The sequence below is a fragment of the Doryrhamphus excisus genome, unplaced genomic scaffold (assembly GCF_037039965.1).
Source record: "Doryrhamphus excisus strain RoL-2023G ecotype Guam unplaced genomic scaffold, RoL_Dexc_Guam_v1.1 HiC_scaffold_24, whole genome shotgun sequence".
NCBI lineage: Eukaryota > Metazoa > Chordata > Actinopteri > Syngnathiformes > Syngnathidae > Doryrhamphus > Doryrhamphus excisus.
Window position 1 is genome coordinate 5,734,961 of NW_027621862.1, and position 26,546 is coordinate 5,761,506.

The 26,546-nt window shown below is 42.4% G+C and overlaps 5 protein-coding genes and 1 long non-coding RNA gene across 14 annotated transcripts; 3 read left to right on the forward strand and 3 right to left on the reverse strand.

Annotated features, from left to right (window-relative positions):
* The first annotated feature begins 2 nt into the window (after positions 1–2).
* Positions 3–9,906, forward strand: wdr24 (WD repeat domain 24). Of its 3 annotated transcripts, none has more exons than XM_078788677.1 (12): positions 3–239; positions 576–628; positions 701–1,185; positions 2,337–2,514; positions 2,622–3,294; positions 3,365–3,477; positions 3,571–3,680; positions 4,766–4,870; positions 4,963–5,300; positions 5,382–5,566; positions 6,755–9,575; positions 9,654–9,906. In XM_078788677.1, the coding sequence occupies exons 3-11, from the start codon at positions 705–707 to the stop codon at positions 6,921–6,923; spliced, it is 2,352 nt and encodes a 783-aa protein (XP_078644803.1). In that variant the 5' UTR covers positions 3–239; positions 576–628; positions 701–704; the 3' UTR covers positions 6,924–9,575; positions 9,654–9,906. The 3 variants fall into 3 exon arrangements, with proteins under 3 accessions (XP_078644803.1, XP_057917177.2, XP_057917178.2); XM_058061194.2 differs by having other exon boundaries at positions 9,657–9,906; XM_058061195.2 differs by lacking the exon at positions 9,654–9,906 and having other exon boundaries at positions 6,736–6,879.
* On the reverse strand, positions 7,277–12,518 carry anks3 (ankyrin repeat and sterile alpha motif domain containing 3). 3 transcript variants are annotated; one of them, XM_078788678.1, is made up of 16 exons: positions 11,760–11,843; positions 11,640–11,690; positions 11,492–11,556; positions 11,297–11,418; positions 11,145–11,226; positions 10,959–11,076; positions 10,727–10,885; positions 10,532–10,657; positions 10,246–10,355; positions 10,028–10,180; positions 9,435–9,559; positions 8,936–9,077; positions 8,610–8,865; positions 8,470–8,541; positions 8,311–8,402; positions 7,281–8,250 (listed from the first exon to the last, which is right to left on the reverse strand). In XM_078788678.1, the coding sequence occupies exons 3-15, from the start codon at positions 11,540–11,542 to the stop codon at positions 8,320–8,322; spliced, it is 1,599 nt and encodes a 532-aa protein (XP_078644804.1). In that variant the 5' UTR covers positions 11,543–11,556; positions 11,640–11,690; positions 11,760–11,843; the 3' UTR covers positions 7,281–8,250; positions 8,311–8,319. The 3 variants fall into 3 exon arrangements, with proteins under 3 accessions (XP_057917180.2, XP_057917179.2, XP_078644804.1); XM_058061197.2 differs by having other exon boundaries at positions 7,277–8,250; positions 10,748–10,885; positions 11,492–11,690; positions 11,760–12,518; XM_058061196.2 differs by having other exon boundaries at positions 7,278–8,250; positions 11,492–11,690; positions 11,760–12,512.
* A 21-nt stretch (positions 12,519–12,539) lies between these two features.
* On the reverse strand, positions 12,540–13,973 carry cunh8orf33 (chromosome unknown C8orf33 homolog). Of its 2 annotated transcripts, none has more exons than XM_058061201.2 (5): positions 13,920–13,973; positions 13,286–13,655; positions 13,125–13,215; positions 12,879–13,025; positions 12,540–12,807 (listed from the first exon to the last, which is right to left on the reverse strand). In XM_058061201.2, exons 1-5 carry the CDS (start codon positions 13,934–13,936, stop codon positions 12,620–12,622), a joined length of 813 nt encoding a protein of 270 aa, XP_057917184.2. In that variant the 5' UTR covers positions 13,937–13,973; the 3' UTR covers positions 12,540–12,619. The 2 variants fall into 2 exon arrangements, with proteins under 2 accessions (XP_057917184.2, XP_057917186.2); XM_058061203.2 differs by lacking the exon at positions 13,920–13,973 and adding an exon at positions 13,770–13,913.
* A 725-nt stretch (positions 13,974–14,698) lies between these two features.
* h3f3d (H3 histone, family 3D) lies at positions 14,699–16,396 on the forward strand. 2 transcript variants are annotated; one of them, XM_058061205.2, is made up of 4 exons: positions 14,699–14,834; positions 15,535–15,669; positions 15,760–15,913; positions 15,986–16,396. In XM_058061205.2, exons 2-4 carry the CDS (start codon positions 15,542–15,544, stop codon positions 16,112–16,114), a joined length of 411 nt encoding a protein of 136 aa, XP_057917188.1. In that variant the 5' UTR covers positions 14,699–14,834; positions 15,535–15,541; the 3' UTR covers positions 16,115–16,396. The 2 variants fall into 2 exon arrangements, with proteins under 2 accessions (XP_057917188.1, XP_078644866.1); XM_078788740.1 differs by having other exon boundaries at positions 14,711–14,834; positions 15,527–15,669.
* Positions 16,397–16,705: 309 nt separating this feature from the next.
* uqcc4 (ubiquinol-cytochrome c reductase complex assembly factor 4) lies at positions 16,706–18,474 on the reverse strand. Its single transcript, XM_078788856.1, is given in 4 exon segments — positions 16,706–16,732; positions 16,838–17,153; positions 17,593–18,305; positions 18,402–18,474. Coding segments are annotated over 3 exon segments (441 nt in total). The 5' UTR covers positions 17,691–18,305; positions 18,402–18,474.
* A 2,946-nt stretch (positions 18,475–21,420) lies between these two features.
* LOC144895246 (uncharacterized) lies at positions 21,421–24,112 on the forward strand. 3 transcript variants are annotated; one of them, XR_013625738.1, is made up of 6 exons: positions 21,441–21,569; positions 22,451–22,588; positions 22,694–22,869; positions 23,002–23,138; positions 23,398–23,491; positions 23,584–24,112. It is a non-coding gene; the product is annotated as an uncharacterized LOC144895246 (long non-coding RNA). The 3 variants fall into 3 exon arrangements; XR_013625736.1 differs by lacking the exon at positions 22,451–22,588 and having other exon boundaries at positions 21,421–21,569; XR_013625737.1 differs by lacking the exon at positions 21,441–21,569 and having other exon boundaries at positions 22,325–22,588.
* Positions 24,113–26,546: the final 2,434 nt, after the last annotated feature.

A 26,546-nucleotide genomic window follows, 5' to 3' on the forward strand; every position in this document is an offset into this window, starting at 1 on the left:
CAAGCAGTGAGCATATTTGCTAATGTTAGCTTCCCCATGTCTTTCGTTTTATTAAACTCCTGTACGTCAAACTAAAGAGAAATAAGTATCACAGTTATATTAGTGTTTGACCCACATGTGAAACCGAGCAACTGCCGAGCGCATAATGTTATCATAAATTAGTCCATTAGCATAGAAGTCCCGAGCTAATTTTATGGCAGTGCGGAGTTGTGCTATTTCTAGCCAACTCCAAAATTAAGGTAAGTGTGTTGAACTTGGAGAATTGATGTATTTTTACACGAATGCATACTTTAATTTTGTATTAAATGGCTTTAAAGGGATAAAGATGGTAGGAGAAGACGACCTGACAGTATCTAAATGATGCAGCAAACAGTAATATTCGAGCAAAACTCCAATAAATAAACATGCAGTGGTGCTTATATTTGCTGTTTGTGTAGTTTGCTTTTACTAGACTAGAATACGAAATGTTTGCTAATGGTTATATTGCTCCACAATTGTATTTGTAAGATATGCTGCGGTATACTTTTGATGGAATTGTTTACATGATTAAATATTATTTTTTCAACTATCAACAGATGAAGAGCATTCTTGACTACTGCAGTAGTTGAAAAGGCCAGGAGTTCATCAAGTCAGTACTGCTATTTTTTTTTTTAATTTACATATATTTACAGATAATACTGTACTAATGTGGTTTCTTTAGGAACATGGAGAAGATGTCCCGGGTCACCACAGCTCTTGGCAGTAGTGCCATCAGCGGTCGAACCATGTTCTGCCACTTGGACGCTCCTGCTAACGCCATCAGCGTGTGCCGGGACGCAACGCAGGTCGTGGTGGCCGGCCGCAACATCTTCAAGATCTACGGCCTGGAGGAGGAGCAATTTGTGGAGAAGCTGAATCTCCGTGTGGGCCGGAAGCCCTCTCTCAACTTCAGCTGCGCTGATGTCATGTGGCACCAAATGGAGGAGAACCTGCTGGCCACCGCCGCCACAAACGGCGCTGTGGTGACGTGGAACCTGGGGAAACCGTCTCGCAACAAGCAGGACCAGCTCTTCACCGAGCACAAGCGTACGGTCAATAAGGTGTGCTTCCACCCCACAGAGGTGTACATGCTCCTGAGCGGCTCACAGGATGGCTTCATGAAGTGTTTTGACCTGCGCAAAAAGGAGTCTGTCAGCACTTTCTCAGGTATTATTTCATTTAAAGCACTCTTATCCTATGGTTGGTTAATTTAAGTGCACTCACTTGCTACCTCGTGATGATCTGCACAAACAAGCTCTATTCTCACTTTTTGGCATGATAACTGTCATGCATCGGGGCCAAGTGGCGTCAGATTGGAACAGTGGGGCTGTAAAATTCAGTCATTGCTGCTGCTGGTTTATTGCTTTGCCCCTTTTATGAAACCAAAGTATTAGGACCATCACATAAAATTGACCGTATTAATAATAACACAGCTGCATGCAATTGGTTAGCGCGCAGGCCTCACAGCTTAGGAGACCCGAGTTCAATTCCACCCTGGGCCATCTCTGTGTGGAGTTTGCATTTTCTCCCCGTGCATGCGTGGGTTTTCTCCGGGTACTCCGGTTTCCTCCCACATTCCAAAAACATGCTAGGTTAATTGGCGACTCCAAATTGTCCATAGGTATGAATGTGAGTGTGAATAGTTGTTTGTCTATATGTGCCCTGTGATTGGCTGGCCACCAGTCCAGGGTGTACCCCGCCTCTCGCTCGAAGACAGCTGGGACAGGCTCCAGCACCCCCTTGTGAGGATAAGCGGTAAAAAATTAATGAATAACAACATTATAATTAATGTCATTTAATTGGGGTAAAGTCTTACACTTTGTCTACTTTATTGTACGACTGTAAAGGTGACAGTAGGGGTGCTTATTCATGTCTGGAGGGCTCAAATAATTTTACAAACCGTGTTTAGAAAGTTGTGAAAAGTATGCTATGAAAGTATTCCATTTCTAAATAAGAAATCCTACTTGGCACTTATCATAGTCGGGTCTGGAACCAATTAACCCATCGAACGAGGGATTATTTTAATTTATTCACTTAGTATTTAAACTAATTTCTTCAAATTTTCATAACTCATGAATATACAAGAAAATAGTCCTCGTACTATGATGGCAAAACTTGTAATTTTTATAATAATAAAGTTAAAATGTGTTATTTTTTATTCTTGAATACAATGTGAGATTCTTCCACTAATTCAATTGGATGGAAACAACATTTAATGTCATTCATTGTAATAAATATAACCCCTGGAGAGAAATGTTTTTTTCCAGCACCACTAAATATGTCATCTTTTATTTAAAAAAGTCACGTCTTTCCTGCAGGTCAGTCAGAAAGTGTGCGGGACGTTCAGTTCAGCATGAAGGATTATTTCACGTTCGCTGCTTCTTTTGAGAATGGAAACGTCCAGCTGTGGGACATCAGACGGCCCGACCGCTATGAGCGAATGTTCACCGCCCATACGGGCCCAGTATTCTGCTGTGACTGGCACCCTGATGACAGGTAACAATAAACTCTTTCGACCTCTGTTCCAAGGTTGAGTCAAACGTATGAAAACGCTTCTAATGGAGGTGTAATTATTTTGAAATGGCATTGATCTTCCATGTCAGGGGCTGGTTGGCCACAGGAGGCAGAGATAAGATGGTGAAAGTGTGGGACATGACCACAAACCGTGCCAAAGAGGTCTACTGCGTCCAAACCATCGCCTCAGTGGCACGGGTCAAGTGGCGTCCAGAGAGGAAGTTCCACTTGGCCACCTGCTCCATGATGGTGGATCACAACATCTACGTGTGGGACGTGCGAAGACCGTTCATCCCCTTCGCCACGTTTGAGGAGCACAAAGACGTGACCACTGGTATTGTGTGGCGCCACCAGCACGACCCTCATTTCCTGCTGTCGGGCTCCAAGGACAGCACCCTGTACCAGCACATGTTCAAGGACGCCACGCGGCCCGTGAATAAAGCCAACCCTGAAGGTCTCTGCTTTGGCCTTTTCGGCGACTTGGCCTTTGCGGCAAAGGAGAGTCTAATCAGCGGTGATGCCAACAGAAAGCCTTACCCTGGAGGCGACCGTCGCTACCCTATCTTTTTCTTCAAGAGACCCGACCCGACAGAACAGTTTGCCCATGTGTCAAGTGCCCTCGCTGTCTTTGAGACGGACTTGGACAGTAACCACATGGACTGGTTTGTGAAAACGGCACAACTCTACCTCCTAAGCGGAAAGCCCTTTGCCGAACTGTGCGACCACAATGCCAAGGTGGCACGCCAGCTCAAAAGACCTCAGGTACGACAACAATGACGCAAACGGTGACTGTTTCTCTGCTTTACACAGCTGCTGTCACTTTGATTGACAGGTTTCCACAACATGGACCATGTTGAGAATAATGTTCTCTGACCCAGCGAACATCACTACTCCTGGGCTGAACCACAACCTGTGTAAACTGGGCACCGTACCTCTAATGAGCAGGTTTGACAGTTACTATTATCATAACGACTTGTTTCCATGATAAAATGACAAGTGATAGAGTGTAAAAAGATCACATGCGGCTGTCGTTTTCAGTTTCAGCATGAAGGAGCTGGGCAATGAGAGCAGATTGGAACGCAGCAAAGGAGATGGCAGACAGGACAACGTCCACTTAGAGCCTGAAAATATCAGCAACAACAATGAAGGTTAGACGTGGACCTCACATTTGTTTATGTTGATGGCTGAGTACAATCATTTGTAGGGGTGTGTATTGGCAAGAATCTGCCGATACGATACGTATCACGATACTAGGCTCACAATACGATATATCACAATACTGTTAACAAGGCAATATTTTTTTTGTTTTTCTTGTAGTTAAAGATTACGCCAGCAATATGCAATAACTAAACACATTTTTATTGGATTAGAACAGTATGTTATGCTGTATATAACTTTCCTCTGTAAAAACTTAGTGTAGCATTTGAATAAATAAAGCTTTAACATCCATCTTTAAATTTACAAAAAAAACCCATAACAAACAAATAAATTAAATTATGTCTCAAGATCCTGCTCAAATGTTCACATTCTATTAGCTGTGAAAAATGCAGAGTATAAAGTCCCTGACTTATCCACCGTCAGAACAGTATTTTTGTGGAACAAAGTAAAGTAAAAAGTCCTTTTAGGATGCTTGACATAACCATTATTTAACAAAATAGTGATATCAATTTGAAAAACAAAATCCCTGCAATATCACAGTACTACTTCTGTAGTATACAAAAGGACCTTCGCATTGCTTGCTAGCGGCAGGTCCTCATGGTGTCTCGCTAAGTGGACTCACAGATTTGTTGTGTTTCCCGAATACTTTATTCGGGCACGACACATTTTACAAACAGCATGGGTTTTGTCAATTTCTGCACACCCTACTTTGTGTAGAAATCCAAAATGTGTCCACACTTCAGCCTTGTACGCCACAGGTGCCGGTGTTATGTGCTGGCATTTTGCCATGTTGAACTGTGTTTATGTGTGAGGACGTTTCACTCGTCAATCTCGTTCAACGTCCTTGCCTAATTGACTACGTAAGTGCTGCCACCTAACGATCGGAGGTTTAAATTGAAATCAGAAATGAACCTTTGCTGTGTCTGCATTTGAATAAATACCATATACAGTCTATGATAAATGCCTAAAAATATCCATATCATACTTTTTAACATCGATACAGTATCTTGGAACGAAGTATCGCGATATATCGCAGAAACAATATTTTTTTACACCCCTAATCATTTGGCTTTAGAAAATGAGGAAACTGAAGGCAGCGAGGGCCAGGCTGAATACATGTTTGGAGATGCTGAGCTAGATGATGATGACCTTTATTCAATGGAACATGACAACCAGACAGGTCAGTCTCATCTGTCATCATGCATACAACCTTGGAGCCCCACCCCTGTGAAATATGGTGGCCATATAGATGTATACACTGCTCTTTTATAGAGGAACAGGAGTGCACTCTCCCCCAGGAGGCTTTCCAGCTACGTCACGACATCCTGGACAATCCGTCTGCTCCCGAGCACCTTCAGCAAGACAAGGCCGACTCCCCGCACGTCAGCGGCAACGAGGCTGAGGTCACGTGTCTGACGCCCATCGAGTCCTTCTCCCTCATCTCCATCTCCCAGCCTCTGTTCACGCCCCATCTGCCCGCCAGCTTTTTTTGCCCTATCGTGCGCCAGATGCTGAGCTACTATGCCGAGCAAGGTGACGTGCAAATGGCTGTGTCTGTGCTCATCGTCTTGGGAGAGCGGATACGGAAAGAGATTGATGACCTCACCCAGGTATCTGGCACTCTTGACAGAAGGACTGCGTTGTGTTGCGTGTCAGAATAGTCATTATTTTCAAATCACGTTGCCTTTTAGGAGCACTGGTACATGTCATACATCGACCTGCTTCAGCGTTTTGAGCTGTGGAACGTGTCCAATGAGGTCATCAAGTTGAGTATGTGCAGCGCCATCACTTGTCTGAATCAGACGTCGACCACACTGCACATCAACTGCAGCAACTGCAAACGGCCGATGAACAACAGGGGCTGGATTTGTGACAGGTATGAACATAATCATATCTATATTATACAGTAAAGTCTCGTTATATCGATATGGGTTATATCGAAGTACTGCTTATTACGATACTATTTTCATTTGCCGGCAAATTTCTAGTCTTTTATGATATAATTAGTTCCGTTAGTACGATACCCGGTTATTTTGATAATCCGGTTACTACGATGCCCTTTTCATCTCCCGCCAGCCAATTTGGTCTGCTTATATCGATACAAAAGCAGCTTAAATCGATCTTTGCTTAAGGATTTCAATACCAAAAAAGAACACGGCGAACGGCTGCTTCCAGTCAACTTTATTTTTCACACTTCCACCACCAGAGCACAGCACACACACCGATTCCCGCACTTCCTGGTTCACAGGTCATGCTCAACCCGCCCCACATAGCAGGCCAAACACATGCCTGCAACAGAAGAACCAACTGACATAGCATACACACCTATTCCAACGAAGACACAAGCGTACAAATACATGTATTTAATTGTGTTGTATTCAGATATCTTTTTATCGCTTGCAATAATCACTGTTTTTCATATGTACATGCTGTACGTGTGTATAGAATCTATACACACGAGAGAAACCACGAACGCAGTTGGTTCTTCTGTTGCAGGCATGTGTTTGGCCAGCTATGTGGGGCGGGTTGAGCATGACCTGTGAACCAGGAAGTTCGGGAATCGGTGTGTGTGCTGTGCTCTGGTGGTGGAAGTGTGAAAAATAAAGTTGACTGGAAGCAGCCGTTCGCCGTGTTCTTTTTTGGTATTGAAATCCTTAAGCAAAGATTGATTTAAGCTGCTCGACATTGTTCTATACTATAGAACAATGTTGAGTGCATTATTGCCCACTGTTAATGCAGTTCGGCGCAGGATCGGATATATCGACAGTCCAGTTACATCGATATTTTTTCCGACTCCCGACAATATTGATATAACGAGACTTTACTGTAGTATTTTTAAACCATTCGGAAAAGTACACGTGAGTCACTTCATCATTTGTTGTATCCATCCTAATAGGTTGATCATTCAATTCAAACGAAATTTGAACTTTGAGATTGTTTAAACAAGAGAGAATGTCAGAAAACATTAATGCCTGGAGGGATCACTTTATAGTGGACCTTTTAAATAACTCCATGATGATGTTGGTTTGCATGTTGTGACAACAGTGCCGCCTGTGTCCGCTAGGTGTCACCAGTGTGCCAGTGTCTGCGCAGTGTGCCATCATGTGGTGAAGGGACTGTTTGTGTGGTGTCAGGGCTGCAGCCACGGTGGTCACCTGGAACACATCATTAACTGGCTCAAAAGCAGTGCCCACTGCCCCGCAGGCTGCGGACACCTGTGTGAGTACACCTGAACTCACCATGGACAGCTACCACTCACTCACCAGCTTTGACCGCACTCTCACACACACACAAACCTTTTTAATGACCTAGATCATGGGGTAGGGTACCTATGGCTCGGGTGCCTGATGTGGCTCATTTCTTAATACCATAAAATGTATTGATTTTATTTCTTTGCTGACATTTGAAGTAATACATTACAGAAAACAAAGTGTTCAAAATATAAAACTTTGTAATGCATTTTAATCCATCTGCCTGTTTTCTACCACAATGCCAGCTGTCCTTCCCATATTTTCCGGGTCAGACACCAAAGCTTGATTATTATTGGATAATGCGGTAGCAGGCTGGTATATTCCCTGCGTTAATCACATAGTCAGCTATCTAATTCTGAAGAGCTAACCGTTCTGACGAAAAAAGAAGGAATCATACAGGGTATGGCGCAAAACCGTACAGCAGCAGAAGTCGTTTCATGTGAAGAAGTAAATTATGATTGGTTAGCTTCACTGTTAACAATGTGAGTAAAAAGAATACATTCAGAAATTTATTAGAATCTCAAATTGTTGGTACTGCTTAAAAATACACCCATTTGGTTGTATTCTGTGTTAAAAAAATATGGCTCTCACATTTTAATATGTGGCATTCATGGCTCTCTGACCTGGGTGAATGAGGACATTCACAGGCATAGACCCGAAAAAAGAAATCATGTGTTTGAATCTATGGATATATATGTAAACATTATTTTTTCACATGCCTTGAGCATTTTACATAATTTATCTGAGCTACATAGAGACTTGATGCTTACAAAGGAGCACCCTCTGCTGGACACTGAGTGTAAAGACACTTTATTTTGCTGTTTATGGTGTTCGCGACTACATATACAGGATATAATTTTTTTTCTATCTGAAAATATAAGGAAAAACAACATACCCAAATTGAACCAATAACATAAATTGAAAAAGACTGCTCAATGTCAGAGATAATCTGATGCTATTAAGATTTTTTTAAATTAAATACATTGGGACAACCAACCCCTTTATTTGGTGGTTCAACATCAAAACTGCATTTTCTTGAGTGTATGTCACAGCATTCCAGCATGTGCTCCACAGTACAGCTGATCTCTGTCCTCCATCGACCAATGCAAGCACACATGCGCAAGCGTGTGAGGGTCATGTGTCCCTCTTGCCTGCTTGTCGTTTGGCCTCGTCCACATGTGGAGAGCTCCGATCTGGGCCAGTCCAACAAACTTGCCAACTTGGTGGACTGGCAGGGCTGGCCTCGTCTTTGGCACTGGACATTGTTTAGGGTGGTCATTTCACCCTCTGTCATCACTGGTAGAAGCCACTGAGGTAAGACAAGACTTTTACTGTTGGTGGAATTGTTGCCAATTGTTGTTTGACTCACCTGCAAAGATTAAGGCCTTTCCCAACTGTCTGAAACTTTTTCAGGGGCACTCAGTCGCCTCAGACTCTGAAGCACCGTTTGTAAAGTTCCCACTGTTTTGATGAAACATTATTAGAGGACTACAGCGATGTAAGAATTATAGAACCACACATATCTTACCAAGTTCTTCCTGGTAGGAATCCAGTTTCTTCAAAAGCTCAACTGCACTGGAACGTGTCTGACACCCACCAGCTGCAAGCCAAAAGTCAAGTTTAATTTAATTTTATTTTTTTAGCCTATTTATCTAGCAAGTAGCTCACCTGTGTCACATTTAGTTTTCACTTCCAAAGTGTTCGAAAAGCTGTCAGCAGCAAGTGAAGTGACCAGTTCAGAGTGACACACTCTTGCCTTTGCTAATGTAGCGTTCATTTCCTGGGCCAGCCGGTGATTCTCCACAAGCTCAGTGTGCACCCTCTTCCACGCCATCTTGTCCTCCATCAGACATCCCTCCATCACGGTACGCAACTCCTTCTCCTGAGACACCTGGCTCTGCAGGCCCTCTACCTCCTCGTAGCGCTAACACACAGTAGGACAAGTTGAATGAAGATCATTCTGCATGACAGTGTTGTTATAGTAAGCTAGTCACTTTGTGAAGCTGAATTGCCATCTCCTGCATCTCAGCCTCCAGCTGATCGGCGTAAGCCTGCTCCAGTGCGTCACTGGGAGGGCGAGCGCTGCTGTGCCACCTCGCAATGGCAGATGTCATCTTCCGCTTTGGTCCAAACAACCTGGAAAGACCACACCTTTTCATTGTAGCAGTTTCTAAATATAACTTTTTTGGTTTGTATGTACTGAAGATTCTCCAATTAACGCCTCTACTCAATTAACCTCTGACTCGCCTATAGTCTCCGGTTTTGTGGTGAAAGGCAAATAACTGCCGGCTCTCTGATTAGCGTCAGGTCAAAAAACATTGGCTTAACAGCTGGGGCTGAGGCAACCTCCCAATGTAGTTTTTATTAACTCCACAAGATGGCAGTAACCATCTGATTTCTGAGTAGTCAACATTACGAGGTTGATGTATCTCTGCATGTGATTATAAATGTTGCTTCTCATCAGCAATAAAACAATACTCTGCAGATTCTTACGTGATCCCTATCTCTTTCAGGTCATTCTCTGTCAGGGTGAGAAAAATGCGTAGGTCGATGTCTTGCTCCTCGAGTAAAGGGAGATACTTTGAGAAGCCAAGTTGTTCCAAGAACTCTGGCAGATCCTGCAGGAATTAAGAGGTTTTTATATAGTATTTTTTAGATTAACATACATACATGTAATCATGTTGTGCTGTTTTTCCTTGTGCTTTTTCTTAGTAGATAAAAGTCCAGCTGATGGGAAACAACTTGGCCTTGAGACGAAGGCCGAATGTCTTATGCCTCTGATAGGGCATCCTGTTAGAAGTTGTCACACATGAACTAAATCACACACACAGTCACAAGTTCAAATAGTATCTTAGTAGAACGTGTGGCGGCCGTTAGTTAGTTACCCCTCCCCTTAAGGGCTGCTACATCCATGTAACCAGGGTACCCCCATTTTCCAATAAAAAGAGTGGGTGCGGAGATTGTACACAGCATATGCTGTTGTCTTCTTCCTTTGTTCTCAATGTGTTTTACAAACATTCTAGGTGTTTAAACCAAATATTATAACTACAGTAGCTCTCGAGAAATTGAAACCATTCCACGCATACCTTAGGACCGCTGTAGGATGATGGAACATGCGAGCATATCCCACAGTCCCCTGTAGCTCCAGTGTGAGCTGCATCGTTGCCGCGACTCTTGCCTTTGGAGTGATGAGCCTTATTCAGTCGCCGTGAGTTACTCTTTTTGCACTGGTCAGAGTCCTGGTGGAAAGGACTCTGAAAATACTGAAAACTCTCAGACTGGGTGATTAGCTACGTATGTTCACCTCGTTACTCTCCACCGAGGCCTCCCAGCCGTTGACAGGAGGTAGACCTTCACTGCAGCTACTGCTGCTTCTCATGGTGGGCATGTCGTTGTCGAAGAATGGGCTGTCATCTGCAATGGGAGTTACATTGTTACAATGTACTGATCTGAATAGAGAATCATATTTTTTTCACCCCCAAAAAATGAAAGCCTCAGGCTGATGGTGTTCATCATGTAAACAAGTGGACCCTACAGCAGTATTTCTATTAGATGATATTTTCCACAGTAATAACACACGTGCCTCTCACCTCTGCTGCTGTTGCTCTGGCCATCCAGCTCGTTGATGGGTGAGGTCACGTCACGATAGCAGATGCCGTCGCTCTGATTGCGGATATCACGGAATGCCGTGTAGCCAGCCTGTGCTGCATGAGGCTCTAATATTGAAAAACAGTTTTCTTGAGCCACATTCACCAGAATATGAATTATTTTGTGTGCAAAATTACCACACGATCCTCCAGTCCTACCAACACCTCCGACTCTAAACTTAGCTATCGCCTGTGGCCCGTCATGGATGCTAATGCCTTTAGCACGGCTGCGGCTGGGTCTAGGCCTCGGCGGGGCACTGTCTGAGTCTTCGGAGGAGCTGAGGTCTTCAAAGTGTCCTGAGGAGGTCCAGCAGACAAACATCAGAATGATGACATCATCAATTGGGGGGTTAAACAGCTTAGATAGTACCTGCTTTGTTCCTTGGAGAATGTGAGTCGATGAGGCTTGCTATCTTGGTGTGGCCATACATGATGGCGAGGGCTCGAGCCGTCTCTCCATTGGCGTTGCGCTCATTGAACTTAACCTTCTGTAAGTGTGTCACAAAGCTAAGTCAGGTGTCTTGCATAATGATGCTTCCGAATGTAGTTTCCTCACATGATCAAGCAGGTACTGAACAATGATTTCATGCCCAGAAGCAGCGGCCTCCATCAGGGGAGTGAATCCAGACCCAGGCTCCCTGCCGATAGGTCACAAATGGGTGCATGAATGAGTGGAGTGGCATAACTGCACTAAGACAAGACCCCTACCTCACATTGGCATCGGCATTGTTATCAAGCAGAAACTTCACCATCTGCTGGTGACCTGTGCTCGTACAGTGGAACAGAGCCGTCCAGCCACGACAGTCCTTCAGCTCCAACTTGGCACCTTGCTTCAAGAACCGAAGGTAATACATGAACACATGTCCTGCTTGGATTCCTGTATAGAACCGTAATGTTTTGTACCTGAAGCAGGAAGTAAGCAATACTTTCATTCCCACAGCTTGCCGCCAGCATCAAGGGGGTCTGTCCTGTAGCAGTGGTGGCGTTGACATTCACACCGACCTCAAGCAGGAGATTTGCAATGTTGTCATGGCCAATGTATGATGCATACATTAAGGGCGTCCATCCTCCAACGTTCCTCCCATCCAAGTCCACCTCACGCCTAGAAAAACAAACATTAGGCACACTTGCACTTTAACTGGACGCTAATATGGACGCTAGAAGGACCCACCTTTTGATGCACTCTGTCACCACATCATACTGGCCAATGGAGCAGGCGGTGTGCAGGTCCAGAGGGACATTCAGCTCCTCGGCTCTTACCAGAGACTCACCCAGCCACAGGGAGAGACTGACACCCAACTGCTCGGACTCACTAGCCTCATCGCTTAGCTCAGACATTTCTCTTGACACCGTCCCCAAAAGTCAATAAAAAAATTTTTAGACGCCGAGTCCAAAAGTTAGCTGAGCAATGATACTCGAATTAAGCGCCTCATATGAGTTAGCTATTTATGCTAGCTTTAACTTCATATATTAAAAAAATACCCTCCCGTCAGCGACCTAGGAACGTAGGAACTCTTAAGTCGTACAGCTTTACACTAATATATACTATATATATATATATATATATATATATATACTACCAAAATGTTGACGATAGAGACAAAGGCTACATTTATTAGTTTGTGTTTGCAGCTAATAAAACTTTACTGTGAGTATACCAACGGTAAATTCTGTTAACGTCCCGCCTCTTCCGGTTTCTTCTTCCTTAACGTTTGGTAAACAACATCAAAGCACACTATCGCCACTTTTGTTCGAGTTCGGTACTGCAACGCTTCATAAGTACGGGGGTTATTTATACGAAAAAGTGTCCGATTAAATTTCAGTATGAACCCACAATGTACAATAACCTTTACAGATAAACCTAATTTGACCTCTACAATCTCAATGCCCACCTGTTCAATATCTCAGTACTTTTGGCACAACTTGTCCTCTGCAGTGATCAGACAGTTGCTTATATATTTTCACTTTTATTTTGCTAAAAGACAGCCAATTGTTTCAAACGTGAAACCAAGTTTCTCCTGAAACTTGCAATCACAGAAAATTGAAACGAAACTCCCCTTTTGATGCAGTGAACACAAAGCCTTCTTGAGGAGCCTTTGGGTTTGATTCTTGAGCTTCACTTTGATGCCGGTTCTCCTCCTGTTTACCTTCAGCTCGCCGATGGAAAACCGATTTTCTGGGTGACCCTGACTTTACTTTGACCTGAGCTAATGCAACTTCTGATAGATGGGAAGATAAAACAAATAATCAAGTCAAGCAATTTTCACAAGAGAACACCAGAATTACCCACCGCTTTTGATTAGTTTGAATTGCTTGTGCTTTTCCTCTTCCATTTTTTTCCTGTAATCTCCAGTCATGGCTCTCATCACTTGCCTCTTCTTGACCAGAGGAGCTTTGGAGCTGCATAATGTCTTAAGACCATGAGATGCATCCTCCCCTGTAGGGGAAAAATCCTATAAACTACTGGACTGTGTAAACGTATGACCCAACATAACTGTTTAACACACATTATATGTACTGCAGAAACAGTACTAACTCTGCCTTGGAGTGGCTTTGTGCGATTTCATTCCCAGTTCCAGCTGCTCAATGCACCAATCCAGCTGTCTTTTAAACTCTTCTTCAGCGCTCTGAAAGACACATCAAGACAACACAGTTGTATTATTGGAAAGATAAAAAGCGACAGAAACAAACACTGACCATCCCTGTGTTTTCGCCTGCTTGACTCTCTGCAGTTGCACTTGTTTGTCTGGGTGTCTCTGAACTGGCGGTGGTGGACTTTTTCTTTCCACATTTCTTTGCTTTTGACTGTGGAGGCTGCTCAAGGGATGAGCTAGCTCCGGGCTCTGTGGTACAATTTTCATTTTGAGGGCCTGGAGTCTCTGCTGCCATGTCTATAGGTGCATCCGGGGGGTTTTGGAAGTTAAATGTGAGCTTGTGTCCTGTATTGGGTAATGGACAAACTGATGATGCTTCTTGTTGGGTTTGCAAGTCCTGAAAAAAAAAATCTGAAGTTATCGTTGCTGTGAGTCCGAGGTGGCTTGGCAGCTTCTTGGTTAGGTAAAAATATCTGTTCAAAACACAAATATATGCATTCGTTATGATTCCAGTGATGAAGACACAATGAAGACACAACTGTGTGTACATATTTCAAGAAATAAATATGTACTGTACGTTTGTTTACCTCCGAATAGCAGACCTTACTCGCTCATAATGAATAATTACAATCCCAGCTAGAATAAGGCTCGTACAAACACAAAGTATTCTAAAGACAAGTTTTCTTCGAAACAACGTATTTATAAACATTTCCGATTCGCGTCGATGGCAAACTTACCCCTTGTGTAACCGCATAAAACGTCCGTGTGGTATCACGGTAACATTTCCGGAAGACAAGACTTTCCGCCTTAAGATGGCATAATTACGTGTCTTTAAAGGTATTTTTCATGTCAACTGATGAAGAAAATATATATCTATCACAATGTATTTAAATAATATATTTTTTTACAAAAGTTCCAGTAATTATTTCGGCTAATTACAATCATTTGAAATGGGAAACAAGTTAAAACAATGTGTGAACAAATAGATAAGCAATTATTATTAACTGTACAAATAGGAATTTATTACACATCTTAAATCCTTTATTATATATTTGCAATGAAACAAAGCTTCAGACCACTTTCAAACTTGACCATCCTCTCGTATTGTGGCCCAAACAACTAAGTCAGCGAGTAGTTAATTATTAGTTTACCCCTCGACTGGTTTTCGAACCTATGCAGTTTCTGGAGAAAAACAAAAAACAAATCTGAGAAGTTTTACAAAAGCGCGAAAGTTCGTTTTCTCGTAATGGCGACCATGAGCAATCGTCTCATCGCTTATCAGTACTATTTCTCCGCAACATCTCCCGGAGCATAAAAATAAAATGTGCAAAATAAAAGGTTTTATCATTGTTTTGAGAGTCAGTTTTATTCTGAAACAAGATTTCGGTGCACGGTCTGTCCTTAAACACATACAATATGTGCATAAATTATGGCCTGCATAAGAATACACCTCGCCAATGTCGTCATCTGTCTCCTCCAATCACATTTTGAAGAGGATGACGCCTGAGCCAATCTAAAAGGCTCAAAGGCGGGCCTATGCGCTTTGCTCTAGAGCTATAAATGCACTAGCTTGCGTTCATTTTTCCCACAGGGATCCATAGTCGCACGTAAAGACAGATACGCCCAGGAAACGTACGGACAGTCACATACAGGCAAGTGCCCACCGCTACCTGTTCTATTTACCCTTGACAGTATTTTAATGTAGGCTATATTTGTTTATCAGCTCTACAATCACCTGTTTAGCTTTTGAACTGAGTCGTGGTTGTGTATTGTCAACTATGCGCGCCATAGCAAAGAGGCTAACGTTGGCTAAATTCATTAAATACGGCGCGGTCTCTACCTGAGAAATAGCTCTTTTGATAACAACCATGTTATAACAATAATTCTTAATTTGATTGCCTAAGGCTCCACTGTTGAGGCAGAATTGTGTTTATAAATGCTTTAGTTATTTACAGCTGTAGCTACATGGCGCCATTTTACAACGGCTCTAGCTAGCTTTAATCACTGAAGCTAACAAGAAGCTAAATGAACGACGTGTGTATCGCTTGTTGCTTAATGGTGGCGGTGCATTTATCAGCTTTCAAGTACTCGACCTCAAAGAATAAAGCAGCCGGCCTAAGAGCGCGGGATCCACCTAATTCCTTCCAGTTTGCCGCCTAATTATGTTTTATCCATGTGTATTGCTAAATTTCGCGGTTAACCATTACTGGTTTTCACTGCTTATTTCATCATTGCTGCGGCGGGGATTTTGATTAAGTGAAAACGATGGCGCCCGCGCCAACATTAATCGGACTCCATAACCATACTCTTCTAATGTAACTGCTTTGAATTTCTGTCCGATTAGACGAACAGGTGAATAATGGCTCGTACCAAGCAGACCGCTCGTAAATCCACCGGAGGAAAGGCGCCCAGGAAGCAGCTGGCAACGAAGGCTGCCCGGAAAAGCGCGCCATCCACGGGTGGAGTGAAGAAGCCCCACAGATACAGGTACAGCAGCCATTCAACGAAATGTGAAAACGTGTAATGTTAGTTTTTCAGCTATGTTTAATGAGGTAAATGAGGCAATTTCTCTTTTAGGCCTGGTACTGTTGCTTTGCGTGAGATCCGTCGCTACCAGAAGTCCACTGAGCTGCTCATCAGGAAGCTTCCTTTCCAGCGTCTTGTCAGGGAAATCGCCCAGGATTTCAAGACCGATTTGCGGTTCCAGAGCGCAGCCATTGGCGCCCTGCAGGTCTGAGAACACCTTATTGTTTGTAGTTTAAATATTTTTTGCTTCCAGTTGTGTAACTGTATTCGTTAACAGGAGGCCAGTGAGGCTTACTTGGTGGGTCTGTTTGAGGACACAAACCTGTGTGCCATCCATGCCAAGAGGGTGACCATCATGCCCAAGGACATCCAACTGGCCAGGCGAATCAGAGGAGAGCGTGCTTAAGCATTTGGCTTTTATTTTTTAATTGTGTAGGGGGTTGGTTGGGTTAAGATTGACTTGTTTTGTAAATTGTGAACTATTACCAGCATGTGTAGCTCCCAATTTGTCACATTTGTCTCTTTTTTTATATATATTTTTACTTTGACTCAACTATGCTATTCACTATAGTAGTGCTTCATCTGAAAACTCTTTTCTCTGCCTTTCTCAGGGCTGTTAGCTCATCTTATCCTGTGTGTGCATGCCATGGGATTTCTTTCTTGTAAATAAAATTTCCACTACCTCAAATTCTGATTTCTGACATTTAATGCAGTCAGTACAAACTCCACAACAGTCAAAGCTTTTTTTTAATCAACAGAGGTCGGCTATGCGATTGTGTGGCAGCACAGATTAAGCAGTCAAGGATATTGCATTTACTCGAGACACAAAAGGGACCTATTGTGCAAAATTTTCGACCCTATGTATTGGGTTGTGGTCTTAAATTTTGCAGTATCTACACCTATTTCAAACTTAATTTATTCGCTAGTGGGCGCCTCTGGGCATGCCCACTCTGCTGTGATTGGTCACATACCCAAAGTGCTTCCTATATTGTTCAATTCAAGAAAGTTTTGTCTCTGACATCACCTTTGTAACAGAGCACTTTGAGGCATCCCAAACATTTAACACAAGATGGTACAGGTAAAAAGGAGAAAAAGCATAATAGGTCCCCTTTGATATAAAATGATATACATCCTATTTTTTCTCATCTGAGAGCAATCCAGGTAAATGCTGATAAAGATCCTTCTCCAATTGTTTGTCAACGTCTGATTCATCTCTCATGGCACACCACAACAGGAAGATCACCACCGCCACACTGAGGGGGAGGACTTTCCACCAGGGTTGTTCATAATGACTCCCCATGGAGCGGTCAACATTCCAGGTCCTGTGACTGGCTTTGCTGGTGGAGAACTTAATGGGCTCGTCATTCAACTCCTCCTGGTCTTTGTGTTTATTAGTCCTGGCCAGCATATGATGGCTCACAGACAGGGACCGCACACCTGTCTGACTGTTAAAAAAATGTGGCTCGATTAGATAGAACTTTATGGATCCATTGAGCACCTGTAATGGGAAATTCTGGTTCCAATAACAGCAACACTGTATGAATTATACATGACAGTAGTGGCAATTGCAGTATAGTACGAATCATAAATTCTGTTAAATAATTAAATTATTTCACGTTGTCCAGTTTATAAATATACACAAATTGTAAGCTAAAAGAAAGTGTAAATCATGTCATTATAAAATACATTTGCAATGAGTAATGTATGGTCGACACATAATTGCTACATGAATAAGACATTATATTCCTATGACCTATTGTTTTATTTGATGTGTGAATACAATAACGGATAAAAACAACTGCTGTATAGCTAATGTATTCATCTCAACCGTTCAATCAACCAACAATCGTACCGTTGTGTAAGATGAAGCTCAACAATTCTTACCTCATGGTGGCAGTTGTGCTACGAATTAACTTTGTTGTCCCATGACGAAAAACAGCACTTGTCAAACCAGTAAATATTTGCGCCGTTGTGACATACATGTTTGACTCTTTGTCATTTTAGTATACAAAGGACAATGACACAAGGCTTCCTTTTGCTCTCCGGAGGCAGGTCATGTAACACCGATATGTGCAACCCTTAAATCCTTCCGGTGCCTCGCATTTCCGTTCCACTGGCACCACTGAAGCACAACTCTTTATTTTTCATTTGAATTATAGTGTTGCCTGGCAAAGCTTTATTAAGCACAGGACACAAAATTATTATGGAGTTCTTTTTTCTGGAATTTAGGATTTGGTAGTTGACTACTATTTTTAGAAAAGGTATCAACGTCAAGAAAGAAATCTCTGTAAAATAATTGCAGTGGTTCTATACCCTGTCACATAAAAAGCATCCTCTTAATACCTTGTTACACATTTCAACAACAATGTCCACACATTTCTGTAACAAGAGTTGGCACATTGATATATCTACTCAACACGATATACAAGTGTATGGTTAGAAATCATAAAAATGTACAATTTCTAGAAAGAGAATTCAAGTCTACATACATTACTAACTGATGAAATGAACGTTGGACAGCAGAATCTGTGGCAAACTGCCAACTTGTCAAAGAACAGCTCTCCTTGCTATTTTGCTATCAGCACCCAAAAGATCACCTAACATAAAAAGACCCACACACTGTAAGGACAGACTATTACTATTCCACTAACAAACTATTATGTTGAAGAATGCATAATATTTAAAATATTTACCTCAGAGTTGACTCATGCACCCACACACAGAGAGCTTCTACTTGGCTCTCGTCCAACCCTCACTTCCCCGTTCATCTAACTGCCCAACAACCCCTCACAAACACCACACTGACCCCTAGCGCTGTCACTTGGAACTGCACCAAAGACCATTTATTTTCCAATGGGTTACATCAGGAGTAGCTTACGTTACGCATTGTGAACAAGCATAGTATGTTTTTGAAACTAAATCCCGTAATCATAATGTTCTGGAACACATTTAGTGTGATGTGCTTTATTGCTTGGCACACACAACCATTGTTCGCAAATGCACTTTATTCACTCTGAAAAAAATTGTGAGCAAAGGATGTTAAGGCTGTCCATTGCCAGCCAGTGGAAGGTGCCAGGAGGCTCATTCCAAATGTGCCTGACGCAGCTTCGCATCCCGTCCGATATGCAACAGTTTCACAAGGCTGAGAAGCACCACTGTGGAGTTACAGCGAAAATGAGACAAAGTGTTTCACTCGCTGTGATAATGTATTTCAAGCAAGCTATAGTGGTAAAAAAATTCTCCATATATGACACATGTGTGCCACGTCCAAAAAAGCACTCCACTCGCTCAGAGAAGGCCTCCGAAGCGCGTTTTGACACTTATGGAACACATTTAGTGTGATGTGCTTTATTGCTTGTCACACACACTCATTGTTCGAAAATGCACTTTATTCGCTCTCAAACAAATTGTGAGTAAAGCATGATACGGCGTGTCATATTGAGCCAGCGGAAGGTGTCAGGAGGCTCATTCCAAGTGTGCCTGACGCAGCTTCGCATCCCGTTCTATCTGCAACAGTTTCAGGTGACTGAGAAGCACTGCTGTGGAGTTACAGCTAAAATGATAAAATGTGTTTCCCTCGCTGTGATAATGTATTTCAAGCTACATATAGGCTTTGTGGTCAAAATTTTCTCCATAAATGGCACATGTGTGCCACGTCCAAAAAAGCACTCCACTCGCTCAGAGAAGATCTCTGAAGCGCGTTTTGGCATTCATGGAACACATTTAGTGTGATGTGCTTTATTGCTTGGCACACACAACCATTGTTCGAAAATGCACTTTATTCGCTCTCAAACACATTGTGACCAAAGCATGATTCGGCGTGTTATTGTGAGCCAGCGGAAGGTGCCAGGAGGCTCATTCCAAGTGTGCCTGACGCAGCTTCGCATCCCGTTCCGTCTGCAACAGTTTCAGGTGACTGAGCAGCACTGCTGTGGAGTTACAGCTAAAATGAGAAAATGTGTTTCCCTCGCTGTGATAATGTATTTCAAGCTACATATAGGCTTTGTGGACAAAATTTTCTCCATATATGGCACATGTGTGCCACGTCCAAAAAAGCACTCCACTCGCTCAGAGAAGATCTCTGAAGCGCGTTTTCGCATTCATGGAACACATTTAGTGTGATGTGCTTTATTGCTTGGCACACACAACCATTGTTCGAAAATGCACTTTATTCGCTCTCAAACACATTGTGACCAAAGCATGATTCGGCGTGTTATTGTGAGCCAGCGGAAGGTGCCAGGAGGCTCATTCCAAGTGTGCCTGACGCAGCTTCGCATCCCGTTCCATCTGCAACAGTTTCAGGTGACTGAGAAGCACTGCTCTGGAGTTACAGCTAAAATGAGAAAATGTGTTTCTCTCGCTGTGATAATGTATTTCAAGCTACCTATAGGCTTTGTTAACAAAATTTTCTCCATATATGGCACATGTGTGCCACGTCCAAAAAAGCACTCCACTCGCTCAGAGAAGGCCTCCGAAGCGTGTTTTGGCACTTATGGAACACATTCAGAGTGGTGGGCTTTATTGCTTGAAACACACAACCATTGTTCGAAAATGCACTTTATTCCCTCTCAAACACATTCTGAGTAAAGCATGATACGGCGTGTCATATTGAGCCAGCGAAGGTGTCAGGAGGCTCATTCCAAGTGTGCCTGACGCACCTTCGCATCTTGTTCTATGTGCCACAGTTTCAGGTGGCTGAGCAGCACTGCTGTGGAGTTACAGCTAAAATGAGAAAATGTTTTTCTCTCGCTGTGTATTGCAAGCTACTTATAGGCTTTGTGGTCAAAATTTTCTCCATATATGTCACATGTGTGCCACGTCCAAAAAAGCACTCCACTCGCTCAGAGAAGGCCTCTGAAGCGCGTTTTGACACTTATGGAACACATTTAGTGTGATGTGCTTTATTGCTTGTCACACACACCCATTGTTCGAAAATGCACTTTATTCGCTCTCAAACAAATTGTGAGTAAAGCATGATACGGCGTGTCATATTGAGCCAGCGGAAGGTGTCAGGAGGCTCATTCCAAGTGTGCCTGACGCAGCTTCGCATCCCGTTCCATCTGCAACAGGTTCAGGTGACTGAGAAGCACTGCTTTGGAGTTACAGCTAAAATGAGAAAATGTGTTTCTCTCGCTGTGATAATGTATTTCAAGCTACCTATAGGCTTTGTGGTCAAAATTTTCTCCATATATGTCACATGTGTGCCACGTCCAAAAAAGCACTCCACTCGCTCAGAGAAGGCCTCCGAAGCGCGTTTTGGCACTTATGGAACACATTTAGTGTGATGTGCTTTTGCTTGGCACGCACAACCATTGTTCGAAAATGCACTTTATTCGCTCTCAAACACATTCTGAGTAAAGTATGATACGGCGTGTCATATTGAGCCAGCGGAAGATGCCAGGATGCTCATTCTAAGTGTGCCTGACGCAGCTTCGCATCCCGTTCCATCTGCAACAGGTTCAGGTGACTGAGAAGCACTGCTCTGGAGTTACAGCTAAAATGAGAAAATGTGTTTCCCTCGCTGTAATAATGCATTTCAAGCTACCTATACACAGCAAAATCAAAAGTGTTAGATTTCCAGTGTTGGTGTTGTATGTTAAAAATACAGTGTTAATTTAACACTTGCTTAGTTTAATTCAACTATGTGAGAGTTAATTCCTCAAAAGAGTTGGTGTTAATCCAGGGAGTTAAATCCAAGCAACACTGTTAAGTGTTGATTTTAAAATCAACACTTAACAGTGTTGCTCCCAGAATTCCAACGGATCTGTGACGTGTTTGTCTAAAGGGCGGGACGACTTGGAGACTCGAGCACGGTCAGCAGAGGACGACTTTACCTCCAGACTTCACGGAGTATCTTTTCAGTAAGTACTTTATATGTGTCGATAAGTGTCGCGGAGTCCTGTCTATAGCTCTAACAAGGTAGGCTAAGTCCAATGTTAAGGTTAGCTGTTGTATGCTATTTTTTAAGGGTGCATTAATGTTCCTTTTGCACATCAGTGTTGATGAATATACACAGCTTGCTTAGGCTACACGTTTGGATAACACGGTATATAACTGCACATTTTTTGTAAGAGGTTAAAGCTAGCTAAAATGGTGTAGCACGAGCATGAGGCATCACATTAACAGAATATTCTCTGTCGGAAAATCTGTAGGCCATCGAAGTGCGCTTATGGCAATTAATTAGCTATGGTCTAGTTTCGATGAAAATATCAAGCGATGGAGTAAGGTTAGAGAGCCGGGGCTGGGCCGGGGGGTTGAGCTCCCGCCTGCCCAGAGACTGCTGCTATTGCTAAAAGTCAGGCTAGCTCTGTGAGCCGGGTAGCATGTTGCTGCCTTAGGCCTTAGGCACCGGACCACCACGCCAGCCACACAGAGCTCTGCTCTTACAGGGAGGAGTAGTTTATTTAATTATTTTATTTTATTGTATTTTATTTATTTTTAACTTTTGGGACTTAACAAAAGCTTATTCTTAACGTTAGCTTCTCAATCTAACGTTAGCCGCAGCTAATAAAGTTACCGGAGTCACACACACCCCCTACCCCCCAGCTGCGGCCATAATAATGCTATAATATCTACTGAATTTATGTGATATGTAAATGTCTCATATTATGGAGTTATGTTTATGATAGCTAATGGTAATGCCCTGTGTGCCCTTGATCTAAAATGTTGGGGAAAAGAAGTTTAGAAAATTTCTGTTTATCATAATTTTTCCATTGCTCTAAATTTAATATTTTTTTATCAGTCATTCATAAGCTAGATCTTCCACTTGAGACTGAGCTGCACTTGACAGATGAATCAGGGACAGAAGTCGATGCAGATGTGTTTGAGGAGCTTTTGCAAGCAGGGAACCTTACTGTTAGGGTGGCAACTAAGTCAACAGGTGAGACTCAGGCTTGTGAGGTCAGGAGTGGATCGTCAATAGAGTATTGTGGAGAACTAATTATTTTTTCATTTTGTGTATACATTTTTCTTTTACTGTTTACAGTTGTGCTTCATCATGATCTTTCATATACTTCGTTGGAGTCACCCATGTCAGACAACTCATCTGTGTCAGTGTCAGAAGACTCCGTGCCAGTATCCTCTGATTCATCTGATGCAACAGTGATTGTTCGGACAAATGGAGGGAAGAGAACCCATGCTGAACGGAAATCGGCAAAAGAGGTCTTAGTTATCAAATATCACACACAAATATATTGTGCAGTAGAACTGTGTCAAACTTTTTTTGTTGTTGGACATAATGATGATCGTGATGGATATAATTGCTAATTTGCTTTATGATTCTTTATGTTTTAGATGGTGAGAGATGCTCTGAAGGACAAACCGGGTGGACAGATTATTTTGGATGAATATGATAAAATGAAAACATTGATGGATAGCACAAGGAGACAGTTGGTAAACCTTCTTGTGGCCGACATGGTTGAAAGTCATGGGTAAGACTTCATTGTTCATATTTATACTTTACAGATTTTTTTTTTAACAGCACACTTATTTTAGAACATTGCATATTAGTAAAGCAACTTATTATTTATTTTCTCCTATGAAAGAGATAAATACTAAATGGCTAAAACATGATACAAAAACTGATTAAAAAAAACTATTTGAAAGAGACTTAAACTCAGTGACACTAACAACAGTAACATTTGTAAGCACTGAAGGAACTGTAGTAGTAATGTCATGTTTATCTTTCAGGAGGAGCCCACCTGTCTCTGTGCGAAGTAAATACGCTTTGGGCATCATCTCTCTGTTTCCCAGCCTCAGAGATCCATACTCAGACAATGGATATGTAAGTTTATAAATGAAAAGCTTGTATATCAATTTATGGAGTAGTAATGTGGTCTGAACTTACTCTACAATTTAATGTTTTTAATATTACAGGAACACTTCTATGACCCACAGAGTGGATCTGGGTACTTGGCCTGGAGGATAAAAACGGTTCAGCGCAACACTGCAGCTCAGTCCCGGAGATCTTCCACCAGCACACCCTACCAGGATAGTCCAAAGAGAAAGAGGGAGGTTCTCTGCACGGATAAGCAGCTGCTTGGTGAGCAGTGTCATGAAGCAATATCCTTTCTGAAACATTCAACTGACGAATCGGATGATCATTTCAGTGCATACTGTATCAATGAGAGAGCAGATTCATTTTCTGTTTTTCCAGTTAAGGAGTTGATTTATTACAGGCCCTATGACAAACAGTTTTCCAATGAGATGTGTGAAAAAACATACATAGTGCCACATTGTCATATTGTGTGAAAAAACATACATAGTGCCACATTGTCATATTGTGTGAAAAAACATACATAGTGCCACATTGTCATATTGTGTGACCTGTGTTGTGGTTATTGCAAAGCCAGTGCTGTTGTTAATGTGGTGTGCTTGTTTGAAATACAGGTGATTCAAACTGCAACTTGTGTGGTTTTCTTTGTAAATTTTATTGTTGTTGTTGTTATTATCATTATTATTATTATTATTAACAACAATAATGATGATAATAACAACATTATTATTATCATTAATATTAATATTAACATTAACGTCAATATTATTATTATTATGAGCAGTAGTAGTAGTATAATATTTAACACTATCCATAGTGTTAGTATAATTTGAATTTTATTCAGTGTTAAAACAACACAATGATAGTGTTAATTTTTGACACTACACACTAGTGTTAGGTAAATTCAACACTGATGGGTGTTAAATTTCAACTATTGAGAGTGTTGATCCAACTCTGTCACAGTGTTAACTGTTTAACACTTTCAAAAGTGTTATTTTAACTCGATTTAGTGTGGACCAATATAGACACTTTCAAAGTGTTGAATTTAACTCCCTAGGAGTTGATTTAACACTTCTGAATTTGCTGTGTAGGCTTTGTGGTCAAAATTTTCTCCATATATGTCACATGTGTGCCACGTCCAAAAAAGCACTCCACTCGCTCAGAGAAGGCCTCCGAAGCGCGATTTGGCAATTATGGAACACATTTAGTGTGATGTGCTTTATTGCTTGAAACACACAACCATTGTTCGAAAATGGACTTTATTCGCTCTCAAACACATTGTGACCAAAGCATGATTCGGCGTGTATTGTGAGCCAGCGGAAGGTGCCAGGAGGCTCATTCCAAGTGTTGACGCAGCTTCGCATCCCGTTCCGTCTGCAACAGTTTCAGGTGACTGAGAAGCACTGCTCTGGAGTTACAGCTAAAATGAGAAAATGTTTTTCTCTCGCTGTGATAATGTATTTCAAGCTACATATAGGCTTTGTGGTCAAAATTTTCTCCATATATGGTACATGTGTGCCACGTCCAAAAAAGCACTCTACTCGCTCAGAGAAGGCCTCCGAAGCGTGTTTTGGCACTTATGGAACACATTTAGTGTGATGTGCTTTATTGCTTGGCACACACAACCATTGTTCGAAAATGCACTTTATTCGCTCTCAAACAAATTGTGAGTAAAGCATGATACGGCGTGTCATATTGAGCCAGCGGAAGGTGTCAGGAGACTCATTCCAAGTGTGCCTGACGCAGCTTCGCATCCCGTTCTATCTGCAACAGTTTCAGGTGACTGAGAAGCACTGCTCTGGAGTTACAGCTAAAATGAGAAAATGTGTTTCTCTCGCTGTGATAATGTATTTCAAGCTACCTATAGGCTTTGTTAACAAAATTTTCTCCATATATGGCACATGTGTGCCACGTCCAAAAAAGCACTCCACTCGCTCAGAGAAGGCCTCCGAAGCGCGTTTTGACACTTATGGAACACATTTAGTGTGATGTGCTTTATTGCTTGGCACACACAACCATTGTTCGAAAATGCACTTTATTCGCTCTCAAACACATTCTGAGTAAAGCATGATACGGCGTGTCATATTGAGCCAGCGGAAGGTGCCAGGAGGCTCATTCCAAGTGTGCCTGACGCACCTTCGCATCTTGTTCTATGTGCCACAGTTTCAGGTGGCTGAGCAGCACTGCTGTGGAGTTACAGCTAAAATGACAAAATGTGTTTCCCTCGCTGTGATAATGTATTTCAAGCTACATATAGGCTTTGTGGACAAAATTTTCTCCATATATGGCACATGTGTGCCACGTCCAAAAAAGCACTCCACTCGCTCAGAGAAGGCCTCCGAAGCGTGTTTTGGCACTTATGGAACACATTCAGTGTGGTGGGCTTTATTGCTTGAAACACACAACCATTGTTCGAAAATGCACTTTATTCGCTCTCAAACACATTCTGAGTAAAGCATGATACGGCGTGTCATATTGAGCCAGCGGAAGGTGTCAGCAGGCTCATTCCAAGTGTGTCTGACGCAGCTTCGCATCCCGTTCCATCTGCAACAGTTTCAGGTGACTGAGAAGCACTGCTCTGGAGTTACAGCTAAAATGAGAAAATGAGTTTCTCTCGCTGTGACAATGTATTTCAAGCTACCTATAGGCTTTGTGGTCAAAATTTTCTCCATATATGGCACATGTGTGCCCCGTCCAAAAAAGCACTCCACTCGCTCAGAGAAGGCCTCCGAAGCGTGTTTTGGCACTTATGGAACACATTCAGTGTGGTGGGCTTTATTGCTTGAAACACACAACCATTGTTCGAAAATGCACTTTATTCGCTCTCAAACACATTCTGAGTAAAGCATGATACGGCGTGTCATATTGAGCCAGCGGAAGGTGCCAGGAGGCTCATTCCAAGTGTGCCTGACGCACCTTCGCATCTTGTTCTATGTGCCACAGTTTCAGGTGGCTGAGCAGCACTGCTGTGGAGTTACAGCTAAAATGACAAAATGTGTTTCCCTCGCTGTGATAATGTATTTCAAGCTACATATAGGCTTTGTGGACAAAATTTTCTGCCTAT

Excerpts from the sequence above, each read along its gene's own strand:
- wdr24 (XM_078788677.1), top strand. The coding sequence starts at position 705 with ATGGAGAAGATGTCCCGGGTCACCACAGCTCTTGGCAGTAGTGCCATC. Across the intron at positions 1,186-2,336 it reads GTCTGTCAGCACTTTCTCAG|GTCAGTCAGAAAGTGTGCGG; the intron begins GTATTATTTCAT and ends TCTTTCCTGCAG. Across the intron at positions 3,295-3,364 it reads GCCAGCTCAAAAGACCTCAG|GTTTCCACAACATGGACCAT; the intron begins GTACGACAACAA and ends TTTGATTGACAG.
- anks3 (XM_058061196.2), bottom strand. The coding sequence starts at position 11,926 with ATGTCTGAGCTAAGCGATGAGGCTAGTGAGTCCGAGCAGTTGGGTGTC. Across the intron at positions 10,658-10,726 it reads TAGGACTGGAGGATCGTGTG|AGCCTCATGCAGCACAGGCT; the intron begins GTAATTTTGCAC and ends TTTCAATATTAG. Across the intron at positions 8,542-8,609 it reads GAAAACTAAATGTGACACAG|CTGGTGGGTGTCAGACACGT; the intron begins GTGAGCTACTTG and ends TTTGGCTTGCAG.
- cunh8orf33 (XM_058061203.2), bottom strand. The coding sequence starts at position 13,891 with ATGTTTATAAATACGTTGTTTCGAAGAAAACTTGTCTTTAGAATACTT. Across the intron at positions 13,216-13,285 it reads CAGGCGAAAACACAGGGATG|AGCGCTGAAGAAGAGTTTAA; the intron begins GTCAGTGTTTGT and ends TGTGTCTTTCAG. Across the intron at positions 13,026-13,124 it reads CAAAGCCACTCCAAGGCAGA|GGGAGGATGCATCTCATGGT; the intron begins GTTAGTACTGTT and ends TTTCCCCTACAG.
- h3f3d (XM_058061205.2), top strand. The coding sequence starts at position 15,542 with ATGGCTCGTACCAAGCAGACCGCTCGTAAATCCACCGGAGGAAAGGCG. Across the intron at positions 15,670-15,759 it reads AAGAAGCCCCACAGATACAG|GCCTGGTACTGTTGCTTTGC; the intron begins GTACAGCAGCCA and ends TTTCTCTTTTAG. Across the intron at positions 15,914-15,985 it reads CAGCCATTGGCGCCCTGCAG|GAGGCCAGTGAGGCTTACTT; the intron begins GTCTGAGAACAC and ends ATTCGTTAACAG.